The sequence below is a fragment of the Mycteria americana genome, chromosome 4 (assembly GCF_035582795.1).
Source record: "Mycteria americana isolate JAX WOST 10 ecotype Jacksonville Zoo and Gardens chromosome 4, USCA_MyAme_1.0, whole genome shotgun sequence".
In the NCBI taxonomy this organism is placed as follows: Eukaryota; Metazoa; Chordata; class Aves; order Ciconiiformes; family Ciconiidae; genus Mycteria; species Mycteria americana.
The window spans coordinates 54,453,662-54,478,310 of NC_134368.1; the positions used below are offsets into that span (position 1 = coordinate 54,453,662).

Here is a 24,649-nt window from a genome sequence, read left to right on the forward strand (position 1 = left end):
GACCCGCTGTTTTGCGGATGCTCGGGGCATGCTGTGCCTCTCGCCGGGTGCTCCCTATGGCTGAATGCAACCCGCCCTGGGGAGCACCCCAGTGGGATCATGCAGTTAAGGGGATAATGCCCACGGCTAGAACTGTTGTACAGGGAAGGAGCTGTAGTGCGTGCGTTTATAGGTGAGCGAGGAGTAATAGAAGGCAGAAAGGAGAAGCAGCAGAATGGGAGATTAGGAGCTAGCAACAGGGGAAAAATAAGGCTGTTCTCACCATTTTCAAATGGTCACTTAAATACTACCAGTGGGGCGATAGTTATCATCTTGAACGTGTTCTGTCACCCAGCTCCTCTCCTGCAGGCCGAAATCAGCCTTGTCCCACACCCTGCACGTCGCTGAGCTGCACAGCTGTGACGCATAGCGATGTGCAGCAGGTCCTCAGCTGTGACAAGGTGCCATACCTTTGACTAAGCTGTCCAGATCTGACCGCACATGTGAGCGCTCTGCATGGCTTAGCTGCTTTGGACTTGGTAAATAAGAACCTCCATCAGGCAATTTAGACTCTTCTCATCGATAACGCTAATGGGAGCTGAGCGGATTAGCTGTAGGCTGCCCTGCTGCTGAATTTAGCTGGTGATAAATCTGAATTTGTTTAAAAAAAATGCATAGAGAGTTGGTGGGGTTTTATTCATGTGCTGGAGATAAAGGGCAGTAAAAGAGGCGTCAAGAATATTTAGTGTATTTGTGCTTACCCAGGTGACACTACTGCTGCTGTTTTACCTCTGGTTTCCTACCTTTTCCATGGGAAATTCCCAGGTTTTGCAGCACTAAGTTAGTGGGTAGGGAGCTTGGGGAGAGCCGGGGGATTTAACGTTTGTAAGTGTGGGATTTGGTATGAGTGCTCCTAATGAAACCAAAGTATGACAGGCTATTCCTTCTTGACTGAAGGTTATGTTGTCAGCTAGCTCCGCGCCCCAAAGTGCAGCAGCTGCCCAGAGGGAGTTTCATGCTAGCACGTCTTTGCCTTTTTCACATCATCATTGCAGCTTCCTTAATATTTTTTCCAGTCTGTTTTCCCTGTTGGTTTTTTTACTATAAATATGTACTGTTAAAGTAATGAAGGCTACCTGAGGGAAACTTGATTACAGAGGATGTGAAAAGAGTGCAGAGGTGTGTGTTTGATTTGCACAAACTGTGGAAGCGAGTGCTCTGCCTTCCTTCAAGTGGCCGAGCACGTGTCCCTGGCGATAAGCTCTCCTTTTCCTCTGTTTTCCATTCAGGGTTTGAACATGGGCACCCAGCCACACACTGTGACCAAGACAGAGATCCCCGACCATGTTCTTTACGCTGTAGGAACATGTGTGCTCATTATTGGCTCCATTGGCATCATCGGAAACCTCCTAGTGCTCTACGCGTTTTACAGGTACAAAAATTCCTTTTACAGTTGATCTGACTGGCCTTGAGGTTCACAAGTGCCTGTGTGCAGATGTTCTGCATTCGTTTCCTCCTGCATTAAATCTCCAGGCAAAGGCTGATGGCATCAAATGGGGGAAGGCAACACCCCCCTGCCCTCTCCCCCCCCTCACTGATAACCTCAGTGTCAATTCCTCATGTTTTAAGGAACCAAAGGAAATGAGAAAACAAATACCGTGTTCTATTAACAGTTCTCCTGAAAAGTTTAAAGAAGAGTTTAATACTTTTACTGATAGAAAGGGCAGACTTCTTCACTCACCCTGTAGAATTTGCAGAAATACTTGACAAAAACTGACGCTCTTCCCAGCAGCCCAGATGTGCTGGAAGGACCAAGAAAGCAATGTGCTACACGAAATGAGCTCATGCCATCAGTGTATTCCCTGCTTCAGGCAGATCATAGGATTTCTGTCAGTTTGTGTGCTCTCTTGGCTTCTGACAGTGTAATAGACAGCCAAAGCTCCTGCAGCTAGAGTATGCAAAAATCTCATGGAAAAAATAAATAGCTTTCTTCTGTCCCACACCGTGATGCTGGATTTCAAAATCCTCCTTGCTCACTGCTTGCTGTCGTCGTGCGTGTTGATGCAGAGGGGGGTTACAATGCTAGAAACACCGCTGGGGTTATGAACCAAGCGTTAGGTTCCTATTCTTAAATGTTTAAGACAAATAAATTAGTTTAGTTATTTTGAATAACTGGCTTTTAATATGAGATAGAGGAGAAATTGAATTCCCTGTGATTGTAGATAGCTTCATGATTTTTGAACTGCCACGCAAGCTCTCCATTTTTCTTGAAATTTGTTTGTTTCAGCTGGTGTCATAAAAGCATTACATTGTCAAAGCAGGGAAATCTCCATAGGCAGCCAAGCACCTGTGGAGGTGTGAACTCTGCACCCCCTCTCACTCAGTTGTTGCAGGCAGTTATGAGACCCAAGATTTTGTTAGAACTGCAGAAGCGTTGAGATGGCTTTCTCAATTTCTTTTTCAGTCTTTCTTTATCAGCATGAGGAAAGAAATTCATGTTAGCTGCAAATACTGATATTTTAAAGCACATCAGAGAGGCCTCAGTTGTTCAACTTTCTACACTGAAGGAGGCATTTGGGGGAAAAGAAACAATTATTTCCAACTATTGAGGATTACTGCATGCAGGTTCCAAGAACAAATCTATTTATAAAATCCTGCTTCCTCCCTATGTCTCACAGAGTGTGCCAAGTCACTTCTTTTTGTATTATATGTACCTGACACCGTGAAAAGTCCTGAATTCAAACTCTAGGCATCAAAGCTCTTTACTTCGCTGTGCAGCCGATACAGTGGTTCACATTGAGGGACCACTAGTTCAGCATTACACCTTCTCAGTATATCCCTCAAAAGTGCCAGTTTTAAGGTAGATTTGGGTGAGCTGAACTCACAAATTAATTTAACTTTCGTAGTGGGACAGAGCAACAAGGGCATATTCAACCAAATAACCCCAAGTAAAAGTGAGATACATTACCAATATCTTTATTCCTCTTAGCCAGAGCCAAGGGTAATCTTGAATACCAGCTGAAAGTTTCCTAGGAGGTTGTAGCTCCAGATATCCCTACGAAGTGAGACTACGTGAGGTGGTGAGATGTGGGGAAAAAACCTGGAAGTGATGTTTGTTTTCTTTGGATAAGTTTTGCTTGCAGACTGGCTGCTGCTTTCAAGCTCCTCGTTGTGTTTAATGTTGCCTGTTCATCTGCAGCTGAGTGGTTTTGTTATCTCTTATGAGATGTGTATGAACAAAAGTGGTTTTTTCAAACCTCTGTGCATGCTCTGCTTGTGCCGTAGCACTTTGCAAAGGGTCCTTTATTTAGTGGTAATGTGGCGACTTTTCGGGTCAGCAGCTTTTAAAAATTCACCAAAAGCAGGTCCTTTGGCTCTGTAACCTCCTTCAGATCCTGGTCTTGTGTAGTGCAGCACATGCTAGGTGTTACTGCTCTGATAGGGAACTGCTTGTCTCCTGAACAAGTCTGTATTTTTCAAGACAGCTGGAATTCTCCTCAGTTTGAAGAGGAAATAATCCATTTTATCCCCCCTGCTATTGTCAGTCACCATTTTGAACTGACTGTATCTGTAGCTGCAGTAATGGAGTGATGATTAGCAACTGACGGACTGCAAGTAACTACCAATTCCAACCTGGATAGTATTTGTTTATGCTAGTAAGCAAAGTTATGAAGTTAACCGTTCACTTTGTCTATTTAAAATCACATATTTCTCATGTTTTTAAGCAACAAGAAGCTGAGGACACCCCAAAACTACTTTATAATGAATTTGGCTGTGAGCGACTTCCTGATGTCAGCTTCTCAGGCACCCATGTGCTTTGTCAACAGCTTGCACAGAGAGTGGATACTTGGAGATATAGGTACTTTTCAACACTAATTCATACCTCACTAGCTCTACACTGCTTGCAGCCTATTTTAGCCATAACAATCTTGGCTTGTGCCATGGAGACAGCAGCACAAGACTCTTGAGTCACAACCCAGGTTCTTGACATCATCAGTTGGCATGATGGCACGTGTTTTGTGTTATAAGTTTGACTCTTTCATCTTACTGATTTTGGAAAGAAAGGAGTCAATATCAACATGTAATCATGTCACCCTTTAGCTTGTAAGGGCAGATGCTATGGCTGAAGATGGGTAGAAAAGGTTTATTAAGTAGTAAATATTTTTTTCTGTATTAGTTTAAGAGGGAGTTAATATTTTTATTTAGAAATGTATGTTGATATCCATTAGCATACTTCTAGGAATCTCACATTTAAGAGATTTAAATGACGATAGTCAGTTCAGGACTTTCTGCAAATTGAAGTTCCTTTCTTTCCAACTGCAAGAAAGAAAAGGTGATGCACGCTCAAATTATAGCTGAAATGTGCATATAGCAAGTTCCTCAGAAGGCTCTATGCTCTGCTCAGTACTGCTCATCACATCATGGGGTGAAAATTTGCACCAAGTAGTGGTCATGTATTGATGGAGCAAGCCTAGAGACCATGTATTATTTAGCAGCCCAGAAGGGCTCTGCTTTGGTTTGAGGATGTTTTTAGTCTTGCTCATCCCCTTAGATAAAATCAGTGTAAATTATCACGCTGCCACAAATGAAGCAATTGATTTGGTTTGAGTGGGATTCGGTCCTTAATTGCAGGTTACTTGTAAAGACTTCAGAAGAAGTCTGCTTTAAAGTTGAATCTGGTATTTCAGCTTCCTCCCATTCCTGGTGGGCTGTTGTCTATAACCACACAGGTGATGCAAGATCTCAAAACCTGAATGATCATTTGACACAGGTTTCTGAATCAAATTAGGGACAGTGTAACTGTACAAGTTTTCATCTGCTAGCACAATGCCTGAATGCAAAGATGGGAAAAAAAACCTGTTTAATGTAAAAACGGTCAGTTTTTAAAAAATATTATTAAATTGTTAAATAATAAAAATATTATTAAATTATATTAATATATTAATAGAATCAATAGTATTGAACCACATTTATAAATATTATCAAAATGCTATTAAATTTTATATTTATAAAATAGAAAATTAAATTTAAATGCTATTAAATGTAGGAGCTGGAGCTATGTTTTACAGCTGGTCTTTCAGCCATCAAATTTAAACCACTTCTACATTTTTAAGCCACATAAACCAAAGTCATTTTTCAAAACATCCATCTGTCATTAGCAGACAGATGTCTGCTGCAGCCTGTTAAGATCAATATATTGGGCAACAGTCCAGGAAAATGTAACTTTAATTAGATTGGATTTTCTTTGAGGCAGTTTTCCATTGACAAAAGGTTCCCGGTTGCCGCCCACAGTGGAGAGTAGGACTTGTTAAATACATATGTTTTTATTTTATTAATATTTGTGTTTTTTCTAATAAACAATGATTATGAAATTGTGAGGCTAAGAAAATTCTTCTATGGGAGAGAAGTCCTGAGCCAGGAAAAAATGGGAGGTTTATCGTGTCAGGCTCCAAGAGAAAACATGCGTCTGTTTTAAGAAAATCCCTGACATTGCCATTTTCTGCTTCAGGCTGTGACTTGTACGCTTTCTGTGGGGCACTCTTCGGAATAACCTCCATGATGACTTTATTAGCTATTTCTGTTGACCGCTACCTTGTGATCACTAAGCCCCTGCGATCCATACAGTGGAGTTCAAAGAAACGCACCATGCAGATCATCGCTGTTGTGTGGCTGTACTCGCTGGGATGGAGCGTGGCTCCGCTCTTCGGGTGGAGTATGTTGTCCGCTCTCTCCCTCTTCTAGCATTCCCTACGTGGTCTGTTTTAGCCTTGCTTGGGGTATGAAAAAATGAGATCTTTGATAAGTTCTCTGGTGGATGCCCACCCACCACCTGATGGTTTGCTGTTGTACCGTGTATCTGCAGCTATTGCAGCGCAGATACCCTCCTCGCCCCTACCCCCAGCTTGTATTCAAGCAGGACAAATTGCAGATGGAGTAGGAGGTGTATCTCAGAGTCTGGCAGTCAGGACCTCCTCTCCACGTGTGCACTTGTATTCTCAGACCGCATGTATAATACAGCATGCATAGCTCTTCAAGACTATGTATACAGTACAGGGTTTATTTTAATTGCTCAGTTGCTGGATCGGCAGCTGCGCAAGCTTTGGGTGTATGTGTAAATAACGTATTCCATGTATTTCATAGGTTCCTATGTGCCTGAGGGCTTGATGATATCCTGTACATGGGACTATGTAACCTACTCCCCTGCAAACAGAAGTTACACCATGATTTTATGTTGCTGCGTGTTTTTTATTCCCCTGATAATAATATTCCATTGCTATTTATTTATGTTCCTGGCCATAAGACGTACTGACAGGTAAGCAATGTAGCTGAAATAAATAAAGCTCCCTTCTCTTTTATAAGAAGATTTTCTCAATTTCTTTAGCTGCAGAAAAATGTGAATCAAAAATTAATCTAAACTGAAACTGGAAATAAAGTGGTAGATCATTAACAGCTGTAACTGGAGAAATATTTTTGCCAATGTAAAAACTGGAATGGATGTATGTGTTTTGGAGTAGGGAAAGAAGTCTCTGGTGTTTCTAATCTTAGCCCAGAATGTGGTAACTAATAGTATGTCAGATAATTTGGTAGTTTGGATTATTTGTATTTCAGATTTGCAATACAAGGAACACGGTCCCTGTGCATTCCAGCATGGTTTTCAGCCCCAAGGGATGATAAATAGCGTATAGCAATGGGGGCATCGTCTGCCTTTGAGCTGCTCTGTAAACATAATAGTCCTCATATTTTTTGACAGTTTTATTTAAGGCAGGCATCCCAGAAAATCTTGTCGTTCACTCAAGCATCACAACTGCACGCACAAAATCTGGCTATGCTTGTTAGGACACTTTTTTTCCCAAATTCTTGGTCTATATTTGAAATAAAAATTCAGCAGGGTGTTAGATCTGTAAAGTAACTTCATTGTGTCAGTTATTTTTCTCCTAATGAGCACATGACTTATCTTTGGTCTGATCCAACACCAGCTGAAGTTGTGAGTCCTTCCCGCTGCTCACAGTGTCATCAGCTCCGATGGCTTCTCTCTGCACCTATCTGCAGGCGCTTGTTGAAGTCATTTGCCTTCACAAGGCTAAATTCCATTTTTACATGCATGTTTAGCTGTATGCCTAAATGGAAGTTCTTCCTGAGCTCTATTTTTGGCCTTGGTCTTGGTTTTACTATGCTTTGTGTGTGCATATTTGATACCAAGCGAAGGAGCAAAGAATGCATCCTTAAAACAACGGTGGCCTGTACACCCACGAAGCACAGTGGCCACAAGATTCTTCTATGCCTTTTGCTCACTAATACGGTAAACTCACTTTATGGGTATTTTTTCACAGTGCACCAGGAAACAGTTTGTTACCCTGCTGGCTGGTAATGACTGTCTTCAGCCTGAAATATATCTTCGTTTAACACCACTGATTATTATTAAAACTGTTAATGCATTTAACAACACTTACAAAAAACTGTTATTTTTATGCTAAACTATATAAAATGCTAAACCATATAAAATGATTTTTTTAATAAAATGTGAGGTGTTTGTCTGATGTGAGAAGATAATTTCATGGAACATTTTTTGGCAAAATTATTAGGACTGCCTGTTGTACTCCACCCTGAAAATACTCTTCTCCTGTGAATAAATCTGCAGGGAAGTAAAAATGTCCCCATAAGCATTTGGGGCCAGGTTCCTCAGAGCAGTCAGGGTATTCCAGCACATGTTACCTTGTGAGCTGGCATTTCTGCAAGCTGTTTCTCCCTTGAAAAGGAAAAGCCATCCGATTTGATTTTGCATCCAGCTCTGCCTTTGCTTGCTCCACAATGAAGATTTAGGGAACAATGAAGGCTTAGGGATACCAATTTCTTCACCCTCCTGACCTGAAACCCTCCGTGTGTCAGGATAAGGAGACGGCAATCCCATCCTGTAGTCCCAGGGGTTCTTCTGGCTCAGTCCCACACGCGGTCAAAGCTTAGACAAAACACGTGAGACCATTTTACTACATTAATTACCTCCTAGATTTTTAAAAATCAGAGGACAAAAGAATAGTTAGAGCAGGGAAAGATGAAATCTGCTTCATTTTGCATATTGCTAAGAATGCATTAGAGATGTTGCACAACGCTTTTTCACCCTTCTGCTGACATATCTGTATTTTTCCCCCCCTCACAGAGATGTTCAAAAGCTAGGGTCCTGCAGCCGGAAATCCTACCTCTCTCAGTCCATGAAGAATGAATGGAAACTGGCAAAAATTGCTTTTGTGGTCATCATTGTGTTTGTCTTGTCCTGGTCTCCATATGCTTGTGTCACCTTGATTGCCTGGACAGGGTAAGTGGAAATGTAATCCAAACAGCATGGATTATTCTGAAGTATGATTAGTACTGTCACCCACAAGAAACAGATCACCCTTTGGAACGGGGTTTAAATAGTTATTAGATTAGAGGTGATACTGCTTTCTTCACTATATCCTTGTGGATAAAGCCAGGAAAGAGGTTGTCTATATATATTAAAACTATTATGACTTTTTATCTACATTTTTGGTAGGCACTGTTTCCTCTCCCCCGTGATCCTTTCTTTGAATGAATTGGAGGAGTTACCTCTTTTCCCTCCTAATACCTGTTCTCTGAAGAGGTTTCCACCATACACTGCTGCCTCTGACAGAGGGCAGAAAAGAGGTTAAATTCCCAGATCTTCCCCTCTGAGCTCCCATCTTCCTCCAGCTGCGCTCTGCTCCAAAGGGACCTGTTGTCTTCTCAGTGCCTGTTCTTGATTTCAAGGTCAGGTTGGACAGGGCTCTGAGCAACCTCATCTAGCGAAAGACGTCCCTGCCCATAGCAGAGGGGTTGGACCTTTAAAGGTCCCTTCTAACCCAAACCATTCTATGATTCTATGATATTGATTGTGATTGTCCTGTGCCAACATTGATCACACGTGACTGACTGCGGGAGCTTAAAGTCAAGAGGAGAATACTGGTTTCAAACCACTCCTAGTCCTCTCTTCCTTCTGCAGTGTTTGCAACTGAGTCATTGACACCCATTACTCTGCAGCATGGAAGTTGCTGCTGAAAGATTTTTAGGTTTGATTGTGGGTTCTTTTTTTATCACCATTCCCTTTTCCCAGATGTCACAATGGGGGCCGTTTGGGTTTTGCGGGGGGGGTGGGGGGGTGAGAGTGGGGGTGGGGGGTTGCCTAGTGTAGAAACAGGGAAGGTGATTCTTTGTGTTCCTGGTCATCTTCAAACAGATAACTAATTACTTGCATGTCTTTCATCTTCTCCAAATGAATGAAACCAAGTAGACACTGTCAAATGCAAGCCTTTCATCTGAGCAAAGAATGCATTTGAATGAATTAACGTTTCGGGGGTATTTCTTATCAAGAGATCACAGCACAAAAACAGTCAAAAAGAGTAATATGTTTTAGTAATTTAGTATTAATCCATGGCATAGCTGTGTGTGTAATGTTTTTGCTTTGTTTTAGTCGAGGCAACACCCTAACACCATATTCCAAATCTGTGCCAGCAGTTATTGCCAAAGCTTCTGCAATCTACAACCCCATCATATATGCAATAATTCACCCAAGATACAGGTACAGTAAACATATAGGTATGTGTATAACTGTACATGCAAATGTGGTTTTTACAATGAACAAACTACCCCCATTCCCGCAGCCTCGCCCCATGCGAGGTGCGCTCCTGCCCTGACCACCCCATGATGGGATCTGGGTGGTCAGACCCCGCACCATGTCCACCAGGCAGCCCAAACTGCATGTGGAGCTCCAGACGTGGCCTCAGGGGTGGCCAACAGAGGGGAACAATCCCTCCCTTCACCTTACTTCCCCCTCACACCCCTGCTCTGTCCTGTGGAGCTGCACAACACCGTGACTGACAGGAGGAGGAGGTGATGCATAGGGTCATCTTCTGCCATATCAGGGACAGATACTAAAGAGATCCCAGCTCTCTGGATAATAGGTCCCAACAAGCGAGGCTCAAAAATCACATCATCACCAATTTAAGAAGCTGTATATGCATATGTTCAAGGTTTGGTTTTCTGAAGCACTTAAGTTGTTCACTTCACACCAACGTCAGTACTAATGTAAACAAGTTGCTGGTCTTTGGGAGAAGCTCTGTAAGAAGCAAACAGCATTTGCATAGAAGTTCTGTGCAAAGTGAGAGCTGTAGGAAGCCAGTAATCCAGACAGAGCCCCCTGCAAATGACAAATATTTCCAAATATACTGAAAATACTGCTTTTTTTATTAGCAGGCTTGCTAACTTTGGTCAACAAGTATTTGCCTTCAAAAAACAAAGCAGATGTTTCTAAAATACTCTACTTTGTGGAAAGAAGTTTCTTTTGAAGGTTCAGTTTTCATATTTGTTTTGTTTAGTTGTCTCAGGTAAAAGCTTTTCCATTCTTTACCTTTTTCAAAAATATTAGCTTTGACATAAAAAAAAAAAGTGTTACACTACACTAATGTGGTTCACTGGTCAAAATGTGATGCTGATCACTTCTCTGAAACACTTCAATGTTTTTTTCCATATGAAATATTTCTGAACCTGTGCCTTCATAAGCAAATTATTCTGCATTTTCATTCTACTTATTATTACAGATATCAAGTACTGTATACTTTAAAACAGAAAACTATGCCAACCAGCACAATTTCACTAACAAATACTCAAACACTATCTAGTCTCAATCGCTGCATGGTTAGCCAACTCTTCTTGCCTTTTTATTTCCTTCTCAACTCCCTCACAGCCAGTGAATGAGTTTCTGAGCTGAAAGGTATGAATTCTGCTTTTTATCCAGGCCCTCTGACTGCAGTAAGGTAGGGGATAGAGAGTATAAAGATAACTTGTTCCCCCAGAGTAGATGATTAGAAAGGTAACAATGCATTGTAAAAAAAAAAGATTTCCATACTGTTGGTCTGATGGGAAACCTACAAGATTGGGTGAATAGAACGATAATTTAATATACCATAAAAGACACTCCTTCAAAGAATCAGAAATCTTTCCCTTTACAGAAGAAGTTCCATTATAATCTCCTTTAATAACTTCTTTAGAGCATCCCAGTTGGTCTCCAGAGACCAGCTCAGCCTTCCCCAACATTTAGGGAAAGCGTGAGAAGGAACCACCTTGCATTTCAGAAAGGTGACCTGCTCTTTGAGCTAGCTAGGACCTGGAGGCATGCATAGTATGGACACATCAAAAATTATTGTATCTTCAGTCGTGTGGTCCTAAAAGGGAATTCTGCAAGGGAATAAGCTGGCATGGTGTTCTGCTGAATGGTTTCAAACCAGGACAGACTTACCCTGCACTTCCCAGACACTATGCAAGCTAACACTTCTTTTTTGAAGCCATCATTTTATTTAGAAATGTCCTCCCAGCTTCAGCTGAGAAATGTGTTCAAGTACTGGCGAAGTCATTCCCTTCTGTTAAAAATTCTAAAATGCTTGGTTTCCAAAAGTCCGGCAAAAGTAGGGGTTTTGGGGTTTGTTTGGGGAATTTGTTTGTTTGTTTAATGTAAGGAAAGGAATACAACTCCATTGTGTTCTCAGTCTTATCTCAAGCATCAGATGAGCTCCTAAATACTTTTTTTCACCTTTACAACTCACAACAGTGTACACAGAAGAAGCTATACCTCACATAGAAGATACAGCTCAGATCTTGCAATTTCCTCCCAGAGCTGTATGTAATGTGGTTTTGAAACATTGGCAGTGAAAAACACTTTATTCTATAAAAGGAGAAATTCTTGTAACAAAACTGCTATTCAGCATATCTCTAGATTTTTCTGCAAGTCTTTCAGAGCGTATCTACCACAAAGGGATGATGTGTCAAAAGTTCGGACGAAACACGGGGATGCCGTGGTGATAAATGTGATAAATGTATAAATGCCACTAGATGGCAGGGTTAGTCGTTGGTATGAGGTTTGTCTCGCCCATGAAGGGGAAAAGCTGCTAGGTTATATTGCCTGAAAGCTAGGATTTGGGAGCTGGAAAGAGAGTTCATTGTTTTGAATGTCTGATGAGTGAAGGTGTGGTTGTAAGAACAGTTAAAGCTTCTCAGAAGGCTGGTGGAAATATACCCAGAAATGGTGAAAACATGTATTTCGTTTGAAAATGTCTGCGATCGTAACACTGTTTTGCATCCTGCAAAAACCTGAGTCCATCTTGGTTTTTGAAGGTTGTAGATGATTTTAGTTCGTAATAAGAGAATGACTATTCTCCGATGGCTTGTAGAAGTTCAATGAGAAGATTTGCATAGCTGGCTGACACATTATGAAGCTGGTACTTTTTTCTGACCCAAAGCTATTGTGTCCAGTGATTCCTTATATTATTTTGCAAAGTCAAGAGAGTGTTTTCAAAGCAGATACTATATAGTGAACTGCTTCAATTACTGTGTTTCCTACCAGCATTGGCTTTGCCAAGTAAGACTGTATTAAGAAAAAGGCTGGAGTCCACAACAGGATTTCAGAGACTCTCTTAAAATGTGAGGGTTTTTTTCCACTTCTTAATTTGTCTTTCTAGACATATCAACAAGAGAAGTGTTTATGCAGTTGTTTTGAAGACATTTTATAGACTTGGTAGTCATCCAGTCAGGAAAAGAAGTAATGCTGGGTCCCTTGTGATGAATCAAGCGTGCAGTTCTAAAACTGACAAAGCAGCTACAGTATGCCAACAAGTCAGCTGGTGAAAATATGTTGGCAGGACCAATTTTGCTTGAACAGTGAATAATGAATATGTATGTAAAGATCAGGGTTTCTGGATAATTTCCATATCTTCTAATAATTCGCATTATGCCTTGAAAGTCATTTATCCAATGATGGATAAATGGGCTGGTCTGTTCAGGCCCAAGACTTAAGGGTTTGGGGCGGGGGTAATCGCTGCTTTGTATTGGAACTACTGAACTGGGTTAAATCTCAGTTGTTTTCCAAACCTTTCTGGAAAGAGGCACCGAGAAATCAGGATCTAAAGAGTTCAGATGCGGCTGAAACTGGTGACATAACGCTACCAAAGCAAGTTGCTTTTTTGCACAGGGAATTGCTGTTGCTGCACCTTAACACTCCAAGAAATCAAACAAGTCTTTTTGTGGGGTTTCCTTACCTTAATCAATGAAAAGAAGTACATTACAATGAATGTAACTGAAAATGTAATAGTGACCTTTGTGCTAGCATTTGGCTTTTAAGCACTGGTCTGAGAGGTTAATTGTTATATACCCCCCTGCCCACCCACTCCCCACCAGCATGAAGGAGAAAAACACTTCTCTCCCTGATAGGTATCACTGAAAGTAACAAATGTGAGTAAGTAAGGAAATGTGTGCAAAGTTTTAATTCATGAAATGCTGGTTTTGGGGGGAAGAAAGTTTTTACTCCCTTAACAACCTGTACGTGAGCTGTAGAGAGCATTGCTTGGCTGTTGTTAGAAACTTCCTTAGATTTTGGAAGTTTTAGGTTTTATAATAATTTGTTCATAGCAAATGGGGAAATTCTGCATCTCCATGTTTCCAAGTTGCTCCCAAGTGAAGCGCAATTTTACCAAAATGGTTTGTTCAAAACTGCTCCGTCATAAATAACTGAATAATGACAAACAATTTTGATTTGCAATATTTTCTCAAGAAGTCGTTTGCAGTTACTACATATTTGACTTTGGGTGACTTTTATTTTAGAGGATTATAAAAATATCATCAAATAAGCACCTCAGGTTTATACCTATTTTGTATTTTGTATTTCTCGCGTACAGTATTAAAACTCCTTTCAAAATCCATACTTTCATCTCAGCCCACAAAATGTCCCTCAACAGTCCTCCCAAATATTAGTAAAATTGAAACTCTGGTCCCTCCCATCAAAAATGTTCTTATGTTGTCCTTGAAATTTCACCATCAGGCATACATTTCCTGAACCTCCGGTGTGAGGAGGTCTCTGCATGAAATTCCACTTACTAAACAGGATGGTATGTTTTACACCAACTTGAAGTTACTGAATAATTTACAGCCCCAGGTAGGCTGTGATAGACATCAAAAGCAATGTCTATATCTGAGGGAAGTGGTTCAGCTTCCCAGCTGGGGAAAGAAGCTGGCAGCTGCTTTTTCAGCACCAGCCTGAAGTCCTCAATATGAAAATCAATTTATGGGGGCTTGGCATTTTCTCATGTCCTGTAAACACTTGCTGGTTGTCAAAACTTTTTATTTTCTGCACAGCATTAGCTCTTTTTTTTATCCAGCACCACGTGGGCAGCCTCCTGCACCTCGGCAGAATCAGGAATGATGGTGCAAGCAGAATGCTCTCTTCAGTCCTCGTCTCCACTGTGGGCACTGAGCTGCTTGTTCAGTTGCCTTTTTAGTTAGAGAGGAAAGACATGCAGGTCCTTCCTCTCTAACTAAGAGGTCTGGTATACTGAGACTTGTGATGATGCCAAATATTGGGGTTTGGTGGTGGTGGGTTTGTTTTTTGGGTTTTTTGTTTTGTTTTGTCTTGTTTTGTTTTGTTTTTATTGACAAACTAGTGACCTCATCTTGTGATCCCGGAATCGGGTCTCTGAGACTTTAAGGTGTGATCTTTTCAGAGAATAGAAATGATCATTTAAAATGTATTAGTTATTCAACAAACCTGGTAACTACAGAAGCAAAGATTTTACAATATACATCCACTTCACTTGCATCTCAGCGCAAAGTCAATATACTAACATCCTCCATCGAACCGTAAGTCCCACGTATATAGTTGTTTTCCATACGCCTTGTTACTGTCTCGCTTCTTGACTTACTCATTTAGCTTTGTGCCAGTATTCACTTCATCTGTTGGGCTGAAATAATGGATGGGGTGGCACTGGGGAGGTGTTATAGCAAATGGATTGCCCTGCCAGTCCTCAGCGGCAGCGAGGAGCAAGGCCAGCTGCAGTCACGAAGGGGAGGCTCCTGGGCTCTTCTGCTCCATGCAGGGCTGGGGCCAGGAGGAATAGACTCACACAACCATTACTGAGATTATTATTTAATGAATTAGGCAGATTTAAAGTTCTTTGGGGCCTAGATCATCCTCCTCCTCTGTGCTTGTACGGAGTGTTAATTCCTGATAGGAGTTTACAGGAGCTGCCGTGATACAAATAAACAATATCTGATTCTTCTGGCCCTCTCCCCCTTCCTTTTTTCCACTCGTCCTGTGCCTTTGCACAGAGAAGACCTTCACAGCAGCTAACCTGAAAGTTTTCTGCGTTAACCTTTTAATTAAATGAGAAGCAATCACGCTCTTCAAGATATTTTCAATTATTACTACTTATCCATGCAGCTCTTCCATGCGTGTTTTGATTCGAGGCCCAGAAGCCACCTGCTATTTTCCTTTCAGCCGGTTGAGTAGTTTCCACTAGGTATACCATGCTGTTTCCATGTAGTATTTAAGACCTCCTCAATCAAAACAGAAGCCGTGCTGAGGTTATGGAAAGAGACGGTACTTTCACCACATGATTTTCAAAGCTGCGTCGTCGCTGTGCCATTTGTGGTTTTTTTCTTCTCCCATTTTCCTTCAGAAAAACCATCCACAATGCTGTTCCCTGCTTGAGGTTCCTAATACGAATATCGAAGAATGACCTCCTGAGAGGCTCCATAAATGAATCATCATTCAGGACCTCTCTCTCCAGCCATCACTCTCTTGCTGGCAGGACCAAGAGCACTTGTGTTTCATCAGTTTCCACTGGAGAAGCTGTAAGTCTGTTATTGTTTCCATGAAGGAAAGCAAGTATAATGTTTCTCCAACTCCCCAAATTAGTGACTCTATAAATACATATTCAAAATTAGAGAATGGGAAGGGGGCGGGAGGTAGCTAAATTTTTTGTGTCATAGGACGTCATTTCTGCAAAGCCTTTCTGGGAGTTCATGTATGATGATTTCTGATCAGAAGAAGCATCCAGGCTAGCATATCTGCATGACTCAGATGCTTACTGGGACCATGGATGTCTGGAGTTTTTAACGTGAATTAAAAGGAGCCATTGTCAGGCACTCCCCTGTCACTAGCCCTTTGCTACATAATTCAGTATCTGGTGAGGCTGGAGGACAGGAAAACCATCTCCATCCAAAGTTTTCTAAACTATCCAGTAGCTGCTTTATTGTTTTAAAGGAAGCCTATTTTCTGTAGACAGGAAACTTTTTTATTTGTTTCCCTGGGTTTTAACTGTGAGAAGTGGAAGATTCCTGCACCTGGAGCTAGTGGGGTGTTTTATAAGCAGCGTAGCCCAAGTCTCAGTAAGGCTGGTGGTCTGGCTGAAGCGTAGCGTGAAGAAACAGTTGCCTACAGCACAGAGGCTTTTCCTAGGGAATAGTCACAGGTTAGAAACTCAGGATGTGTAACCTGTTGGTTTGGGTTGTGTTAGGGGGAAAAAGGCAGAGTGAGCCCTTTCTGTCCTTCCAACCGAGCAGAATTAAACAGAAACCAGGTCTCATAGCAGTAGGATCGAAGGAGTTAGAAAGAAAAAGATCCCTTGGGGTTCTTCGGCATGACCTTGCTGAGACTTTGACCTTGCCATGACTCTGTAAGTCACAAGAAGCCAGCCTTGCCTGCAGAGGCGTTGGGAAGGCAGCTCCCGGGGAGGGACGGCAGCCACAGCAGGGGCTGGGCTGGGGCTGGCCCTGCTGGGGACCTGCGCTGCTCCGCGCTCAGTTCGGGCACAAGACACTTCCCAGAGCGACGGCTGCAGTCCGTAACCTTTCTCAAAGGTATAAATCACCGTGACGGACTGAGTGACAAACTCTTGGCTCTCCCCTTGAGCCAGGTGGCAGCGGTCTGAGCGAGGATGGGGCTCGGTTATTTGCGTGCTGTAACCTGCAGGCTGCTGCTTTCAGGGTGCTGTCGCTGAGAGTCAGGCCGTGGAGGTACTTTTCAGTGAAATTGTAACTATGTTGAGTATTTTTGGGAAAGCTGGGGTCCTTGATTTGGAAATGAGCTTAGGACCACCAGGAAAACCAGCGTGAACAGTGCACCCTTCTTGAACAAGATAACTTTGTATTGAATTGTCTGCCTGAGAATGGAAGTTGTTCCTTTCAGGTAACAGCACCAGGGAGATTTCTGAACTCTTTCATGGCAGACGGACAGTAAAGCAAACACACCTGAGCAAAAAATGCACTGTTCACTGGGAAACCAAGCAGTCCCAGCCAAGGCTAGCACTGTGCCTGGGGTGCTGACAAGAAATTCAGGCCTTCTGGCTGTGAAATCAAAAACCAGAACAAACAAACCACTTTAAGTGCCTGAGGGGAAGGCTCACTGCCTGAGCCCTAATGAAACAAAATCTATCCCATTACAAAAGACAGGTTACTTTGCAGTCCATGCTGCTGCCTCTCTCCACATTAACCATGCAGCTGCATCAGGTAGACTTCCAGTTAAAATGACTAATTGTGCGTTACTGGGTAGCCTCAGCCGCACAGCTTGTGAAGTTGTGAACTGTTTGGGGACAAGGATCCTCTTCCACTTTGTGACTGGATATCATGTATCCCAGCAGCATTCCCCGCTATCACTAAACAGCCTGCAGGTTACTGTATTACAGACAAGTAATAATGACGGTAATTAAAGATCACGAAATCACTTAAATGGGGCGTGTTTTGTCATTCAAAATTAGCAGGTGTTTAAACACCATGCAACGGACAAGCTACTTCTCAGGAGAGACCTGGTTTAGAAGTGACAAGCTTTTTCTATAGTGTTTCATAAAATATGTCTACCATAAAATTTCTTTTACATTAAAACAATAAATAGAAGAGTGAAAGGCCTCTCTTAGCCTGGGCAAAGCCTTTTTTAGCGTACTGTTGTTCAGATTTGAGCCCAAGTGAGTTTGAAGTGTGTGATGGGACTCTTGTGGAGTGTGACACTGCTGTACCACAGCACACAGCACGAGGACCCCCAAATTTGCCTGCCTAGGCTCGCATAGTCTTCAGGGCATGGGGAGCACTTTAATGTTCATCTGGTTGCTGCTATATTAAGGCAAAAGACCTTCATGAGATAGGAAAAAACGAGTGACTCACTTTGTATGGACTATGAAATTTAGCGTTTGTCTTTGCTCTTGAAAATATAAATAAATGCATAAATATTTCTGTTGCAATGTAAATGAAAATGAGATGATCTATCCTGCTGATTTATTTCCATTCACAGTCCACTGCTTACACAGTGATGCATGAGAGTGTCAACTGCGATGATTTCATAAACCGTAAAATACCCAGATTATCCTTGCAATATGAGGTTAGTATGCAATATGCCAATATCCCGTCATTAAAAAAAGAGTATATTTTGTTTGGAGTTGCTTAACAGCTTGAGCAAACAGAGCACCCACACATACCTGTATCCCCCTTGAAATCACAGGGACTACCTGTCTGCTTACACTTGTGCTTCATTCACTGGTTGTAGACAGCACGTCTAGCAACATGGAAATGTGTTGACATAGTTTAAAACAGGGAGGCTCCTCATTTACTTATTTCCCATCTTTTTTGCCCCTTTTACCTTTTAATTTTCCTTGACTTAAAGTTTATTCCTAAATTCTCTCCCCATTAATCCTTTGTTTGATGTCAAATTAGGTAATTTCTGTTGGATCACCCATCCTGATCTAAGAAGCTTTCTGTTCTTCACTGTTGGTCACTACATGGTTTTGGTTCATTGGGGTTAGCAGGTTATTGTGTGTGTTTGGTTGGGGTTGCTGTTTAAAGAGATGGGGTAACGTGGATAAGAGGCTTCAGCCTTTGCCACAACTTTGGCTTAGGAGACTCAAATAAAACACCTGCTGTTAGCTACGTGCAGCACTGTGTTGTGCCGTGTTGACCCAGCCAAAGGTAATTGTTCTTGGGGCAACTGACAGCTCAGTGCAGCTGTACAGATTTTAGCTGAAACAGCAGCTGCTGAAATAAAAGCTAAGCTCAACAACTCTTGCATGACAGCAGCACCGAGTGAAATTTTGGAATGCTCCAATAAAGTATTGATGGGCAGGACTGACACCAGCAACACTGTAAAAGACACAGCTGTTGCCACCAACGCTTTCCTCTGTGTGTTATGTACATGTTCGTGTAGGGAGACAGCATATCCGCGAGTCACATAAAGTCGTATTTACAGTTTGATCCTGCAAGGGAGGAGAAATAAACAGGTGGCAATACATAGATGCATGAGCAAGGTGATGCAGTGGAATTATGCACTAGCTTCCCGCTTGCATGGAGTCCTATCTATCTACCCATATCTAAAAGCCGGTGTGGAAAATAGTGGAATGGCCTCATCATTGATACTCAATCAAAAAGTCACCACAAAGTTAGTCGTGGTGGATGGCCTCTGCCCCAGCCTGTAAATGTAACGGCATGGTTGCAGTGTCACGATTGTGCCCCATTACTGGCTCTTGGAAAATTAGTGCAGAGCCCACCCATTGCCTCCCACCTACTGATGATGGTTCAGAGAAGAAGCAAGCTCATGGGGCTTGAGAAGCCCTGGGTGTTCTGGATATCCAGCTGGGACGTATACAAATGTGGGTTTGGAGCTGTGCATGTCTACAGTTTTGTACCAGCTGATGGTCACACAGAATAAGCCATATTGAACAGATTGGTTGTACTTGCTCCCATCTTTAGACTTCAGGTGCTATGCGGCTATAAGCATTGCACAAGCAATGAGATAAAAAAGGGTGAAAAACATCCTGGTGAAAAGAGATTAAATAATTTTTCATTATTTCAAAGATTTTTTTTTTTGGTTGAGAAAAATAGTCCAGGGTAAGTGACAACATTAAAAATCCAGCTTCCGCAGGAAAGTTTTGCGTGTGAGACCTGTGTTAGAACAGCTTTAGTTTTCTGTAAGTGTGCACGGTTTCTGCTAGAGTTTGAGAACTTTTAGAATTTGAGAAAGGATGTAACTGTGTGAAATCCTTCATCATTTGTGATTAGACCTGGAGCGATGTAAAGCTTGACCCTGTAGAGCCAGCTCATAAGAAACTGCAGCCTCGCCGAAGTCATTCTTTCTCAACAAGTGTGAGACAAGAGAAGAGAGACCTGCTCCCAAAGACCTGCAGCTGCGATGCAGCAACTGCAGAAAAGGTAAGGAAAAAAGTCTCTGCTGGGGACTCTCCATTTTACTGTTAATCTTGCTACAGTATGTCATCTCTGGAATAATAATTCAGCCTTTATACCGATCTCTTTCATCTGTAGGCTTTATTTATACTGATTTCAATGTCCTCTTCAGCCTTGCTGTTATTTCTTTTTTTTGTGACCAATAAGCATGTCAGTAATGCCTTATTAACTCTTTTCACTGATACGTTGCCTGTTTTTGGAAAGCCAGCATCAGCTCATAGCTCTGAAGCTGCATTAAAGCACAGTCAGTAGCACCAAATGTAAGAAGTCGACTTCTTTGCCTCTTTGCATGGTTATCTACCCCAGCTCCAGTTCCTCCCATCCTGACCCTTGTGTCTGCGTTGTGGCAGCCTCTTTTTATTACGAAGTCAGGGCTGCAAAACAGAGTTTGACATGATAGCCACCCTTTTTCCTCTTTTCAGTGTACATTAAAATGTCTTATTTTATTGAGGGGGAAGACGAGAAAGAAACTCCCATTTCTCCCTAAGGGTGGGAGAGTCTGGCCGCTGCCACCCTTCCCTCACTGAAAGAGGAGATGGTGAGTACTCAGCGCATCTTCTGCGGATGCATCACACTCATTGCCCAAACCACTGAGGTTTGGTGTCATGCGGTTGAGAAGCACCCTGTTCCCTGAGGAACTGCTGAGGATGGGAGCAGTAGGTCACCTGCGAGTCTGCCAGAACCGTATCACCAGTTTCAAAACAAGTATTTGTTATGGGTGGCACAATATCAAGCATGTATCACTGCTGCATTTTCAGGAAAAGAAAGGAGTTACAATCCCCTGCCTGTGGCTGGACTGAGTAGCACCCACTTTTTGACGGAGGCACCCTTTCACGGGGTTACTCTGGTGTGTGTAACCAAACACCTGCACTTTGGGCAGCTACAGCATCTGCTTCTGTTCCTGGTGCTCCCTTCCAGCTCCGAAGCTAATTGTCTAGAGACAGTGTAGTTTAAAGCAGAAGCTGTTGTGGAAATTTCCAGCCATCCGATGACCTGGTTCCTGCACGCGTCTGCCCTGTCTTCTTTCATGTGTGTCCTTAAGATGAAGTCCTGAGAAACACTGGTCTTTTCCTGTAACTGGTGTGAATAGTATTGATGGAAAAACAATGGCTTCAAATGTGGTGGCAGGCAACATGGGCTCAAATCTACTACCCACCTCCACTGCCCTCCATCAGTAGCCCAGTGTGTCCAAGGTTGTAGGCGAGTGACAAAGATAAGAGATTGTCTCCAGGTGCTTGAGAACCACCAGCTTTCAGTCTCACAAGGAAGTAGAAGGAAAATAAATCTGAGGTCATTGCATAAAAGTGTTCAGTAATACAATAAATATTTCTGTATTCTGCAATTTAGTACTGTGTAGCCCACAAAAAGGCTCAGACACTATACTTTGTCTTTGAAAGACATCTGTTGGATTATTTTGATAAATAACCTTTAAACAGAGTACCTTCATGCTGAGGCTTTCAGTGGTGTTCACTGAGATGTGTGGAGTTTATTTACATTGAATGTTCAAAGCCTCATTTGCTTTTCTCAATATTTTCAGCAGAGATTCCTGTGTGGCGTGAAGCTCCTTTGTGCGTTAGCTAAATGCATAAATATTCATTCTATCAGAATAAATATTTATTTGTCAAGTTGAATTAGTGTATTTCACTATAAGGCCACCCATTTGTCCTTAAAAAAACCCCAACCAACCCTAAAGAAACCCCACTGCATTTTTAGATATTTATTTTAAGGTTTTAATAGCATTGTCTATGCTGTCCTATGCAATAGGATTGTCTATGACTGAATTCCAGTTATGGCACTCCCAAAAATGCTCACTTATGGAAACACAAGTGTGAATTTGGTGAAGGGTCACCTAACTTTTTGATTTAACAAAATATGATTATTTTTTTTTAGGAAAAGAATCTTACACTTCCTTCACTTTCTTTAAGAAGACCATCTCAACAACATCTAAAAAATTTATGTACCTCTGAATTCTTTTAACTGACTGAGATCAGGTCTCCCTAATGCACAGTTGCAGATGGGTTGTCAAAAAACAGTCATCCCTCAAGTGAAAGTAAAAAAGCCAATCGGTGTCCTGGGCTCGGTGCTTTCCAGAGCATAAAAACGCACGGGATCGTTTTCTGTGCTGCCACAAAGATATGATCCAGCCCCATGACTTATTGCAGTTAGTTAGGATGGTAACAGACTTGGTGTAGACTGACACCTGGAAACCTGGCGTGGCAGTGAAGGCGCCTTTTTGGAAGCACTAAAATGAAGGCATGTATTATGAGGATAAGATAGGTTTGGATACTTGATTTCAAAGGATTGTTGTCAAGGGAATTACCCGGCGTGAAAACTATTAAAAAAACCTTGGAAGTGGCATCCTGCCCACTGAGCCATATCCAAAAGAAACCCATCCTTCTGCTGCGGTGAAAACAGCACTTGAAGCAGGGAGGACTCGTTTTAGTCATTTTTCATTCTATTGTTAGCGTTGGTTTGGAAGAACAGACTTTTCTTCTCTGTCGGGTTGATTGAAACCACTTTTTTTTAGTACATATTGCTTCCCTCCACTTGGGTAGGTACAGCAGCTGGACAGATGGTTATTGATAGGGATTGGTAAATGATTCCTGCTTGTGGAGTAGAATTACATTATGCTGCAGTATATACCAGTATCTAATTTTAAACCCAGACTGACAGAGAGATGGGGGGTGGGGACGGGAGAGAAACCAAAAATTCTGGGGTTGTTTTTTTTTTTAAAAAAAAAAAAAAGAAAAATTGTATGAAAAACAAATGTGTTTGGTTTTCTGTCTGTAAAATCAGACTAGACCTGTGCTATGCAATAACATATTTTGCCAAACTGCTTGCTAAGACTGAGGACATGACCCCTAAATCTTAAAACTCAAACCAAAAAAACCCCCCAAACAACCAAAAAAACCCAGAAAAACCCTTCCATTTTTATTTAAGGAACCGTTTAGTTTGTCAGTATAAAGGCAGTATCACCGGCCAGGAGACACCAGGTGGAGACAAAGGGGGCCAAGATTATAGCTCCTGCTGGGCTGTATTCATGCTAGAAACTGATCTAACATTTTTAAAAGATGTTTCCACACGAAACCCCTATAAATCCATGGGAATTACATGCCTGAATGCTGCAAGAAGACTAAAGTTGAATTAATGAGGTTTATGACTGGAACAGGAATATCTGCAATAGAGGAAAAATTTTACAAAACTATTATGGGAAGCTCAAGCAATAGAGAGACTCAGTGTAGCTAATTAATACACTTTACAATCATATTAAGAGAAATAAATAGAACTATAACTCTGAAAGATGCTTTATAACAATTTGAGTAAAGCTTAGTTGTACCCTGAATTCCATTAGGCTTCATGGGAATACACATAATAATGAAGTAAAAAACTGCATTTTACTTTAAATGTTGATTTTCCCCAGGAAGGAGGGACTTCTAACTTCTCTCTATATCTGGCACAGTGATTTTATAACCTTAATTGTCATTTTCTAAAGCAAGGCAAAACTGATCACTCATGCTTTCCATTGCCAGTGTATTTAAATATTAACTAACACTTTCAAAGCTTACTTAGTTTACTCTGGTTTTGCATACTGTGCATGGAGAGTTACGGAAAGGTCACAGGGGAGTTGCCATCAGGGCCAATTTAGAAATTAGAGTTCTCTCAAAATAGGCAGATGGGAAATGTTTAGCAAAGCAAAATCACAGTCGCTCTTTTTCCCTTTGTTGGTGGAAGGTCCAACATCTGAATGCAAAGCCACCAACTGCCCCGAGGCAGTACCAGGAGCCATTTGGGGACACCTTGATAGAGATTGTCACAAGGATGTTGAAACTTTAGGCAAATAAAGAATACAGTGCCCTTGAGTCTTATCTGAGATCTCTTCCATGAGAGAGAGAGAGTACAATTATCCAGTACCTTGAGATGTGTTAAAAATAGAGATTTTTTTTTTAATCATAAAATAAGTCAGATATAGGAATGGGTTTTTCTTTTCTTCTTTTTTTCTTTTTGGTCTCTGTTGATATTTGAGCATGTCTTCTTTTGCTTCACTTAACATCCTGCTTTCCAAGCTGCAGATGTTAACACATCATGATTTTCCCTCTTTCTAGTCAATGATTCAAGAGTTTAGAAAATATGGCTGGTGACTCAAACAGCAACTAGCGGTGATGAATTTCAAATACTGGTTTCCATAGTCATATGCTGTATGGCAACACTAAAGCTTATGTCTCTGCTCTAGGTTTCACTCTCCTCCAGCTGTTTGGAGAAGGTGCTTGGGCGGCCAGGCCTACGCAGTCCCCCCGCAACACTGGTGACCAGCTCCCTAAGAGCAGCTTCTCTGCCTGTTGGTTTGAATAGCAGCAGTGTCAGCAGAGGGGGAGACTCCGACACCTCACAGATGGCAACTCAAGAAAGCCAAGTTAATGGAGTCCTGGGCTCTATCGTTAGCAATACAGTCCCTTGCATCATCATCATTCCTACCTCAGAGACCAACCTATTTCGAGAGGAACTGGAAGAGGAAGAGACTGAATTATTCCATTTTCATGACAAAAAGGGCAATCTGCTGGACTTGGAAGGGCTTAGCTCGTCCACGGAGTTCCTTGAAGCTGTTGAGAAATTTCTATCATAAGTTTGTCAAAGAAAA

The 24,649-nt window shown here is 41.8% G+C and overlaps 1 protein-coding gene across 1 annotated transcript; it reads left to right on the forward strand.

Annotated features, from left to right (window-relative positions):
* Nucleotides 1-462: 462 nt before the first annotated feature.
* LOC142408697 (melanopsin-like) lies at nt 463-24,649 on the forward strand. Its single transcript, XM_075499274.1, has 12 exons — nt 463-482; nt 1,103-1,158; nt 1,269-1,411; nt 3,705-3,838; nt 5,489-5,692; nt 6,121-6,292; nt 8,135-8,290; nt 9,440-9,547; nt 15,468-15,642; nt 18,074-18,160; nt 19,831-19,980; nt 24,245-24,649. The coding sequence occupies exons 3-12, from the start codon at nt 1,278-1,280 to the stop codon at nt 24,632-24,634; spliced, it is 1,710 nt and encodes a 569-aa protein (XP_075355389.1). The 5' UTR covers nt 463-482; nt 1,103-1,158; nt 1,269-1,277; the 3' UTR covers nt 24,635-24,649.

Bases quoted from the DNA above. Each gene is read 5' to 3' on its own strand.
- LOC142408697 (XM_075499274.1), top strand. From the start codon at position 1,278: ATGGGCACCCAGCCACACACTGTGACCAAGACAGAGATCCCCGACCAT. The intron at 9,548-15,467 runs GTACAGTAAACA...ATTTTCCTTCAG, and splicing joins ATAATTCACCCAAGATACAG to AAAAACCATCCACAATGCTG. The intron at 18,161-19,830 runs GTTAGTATGCAA...ATTTGTGATTAG, and splicing joins GATTATCCTTGCAATATGAG to ACCTGGAGCGATGTAAAGCT.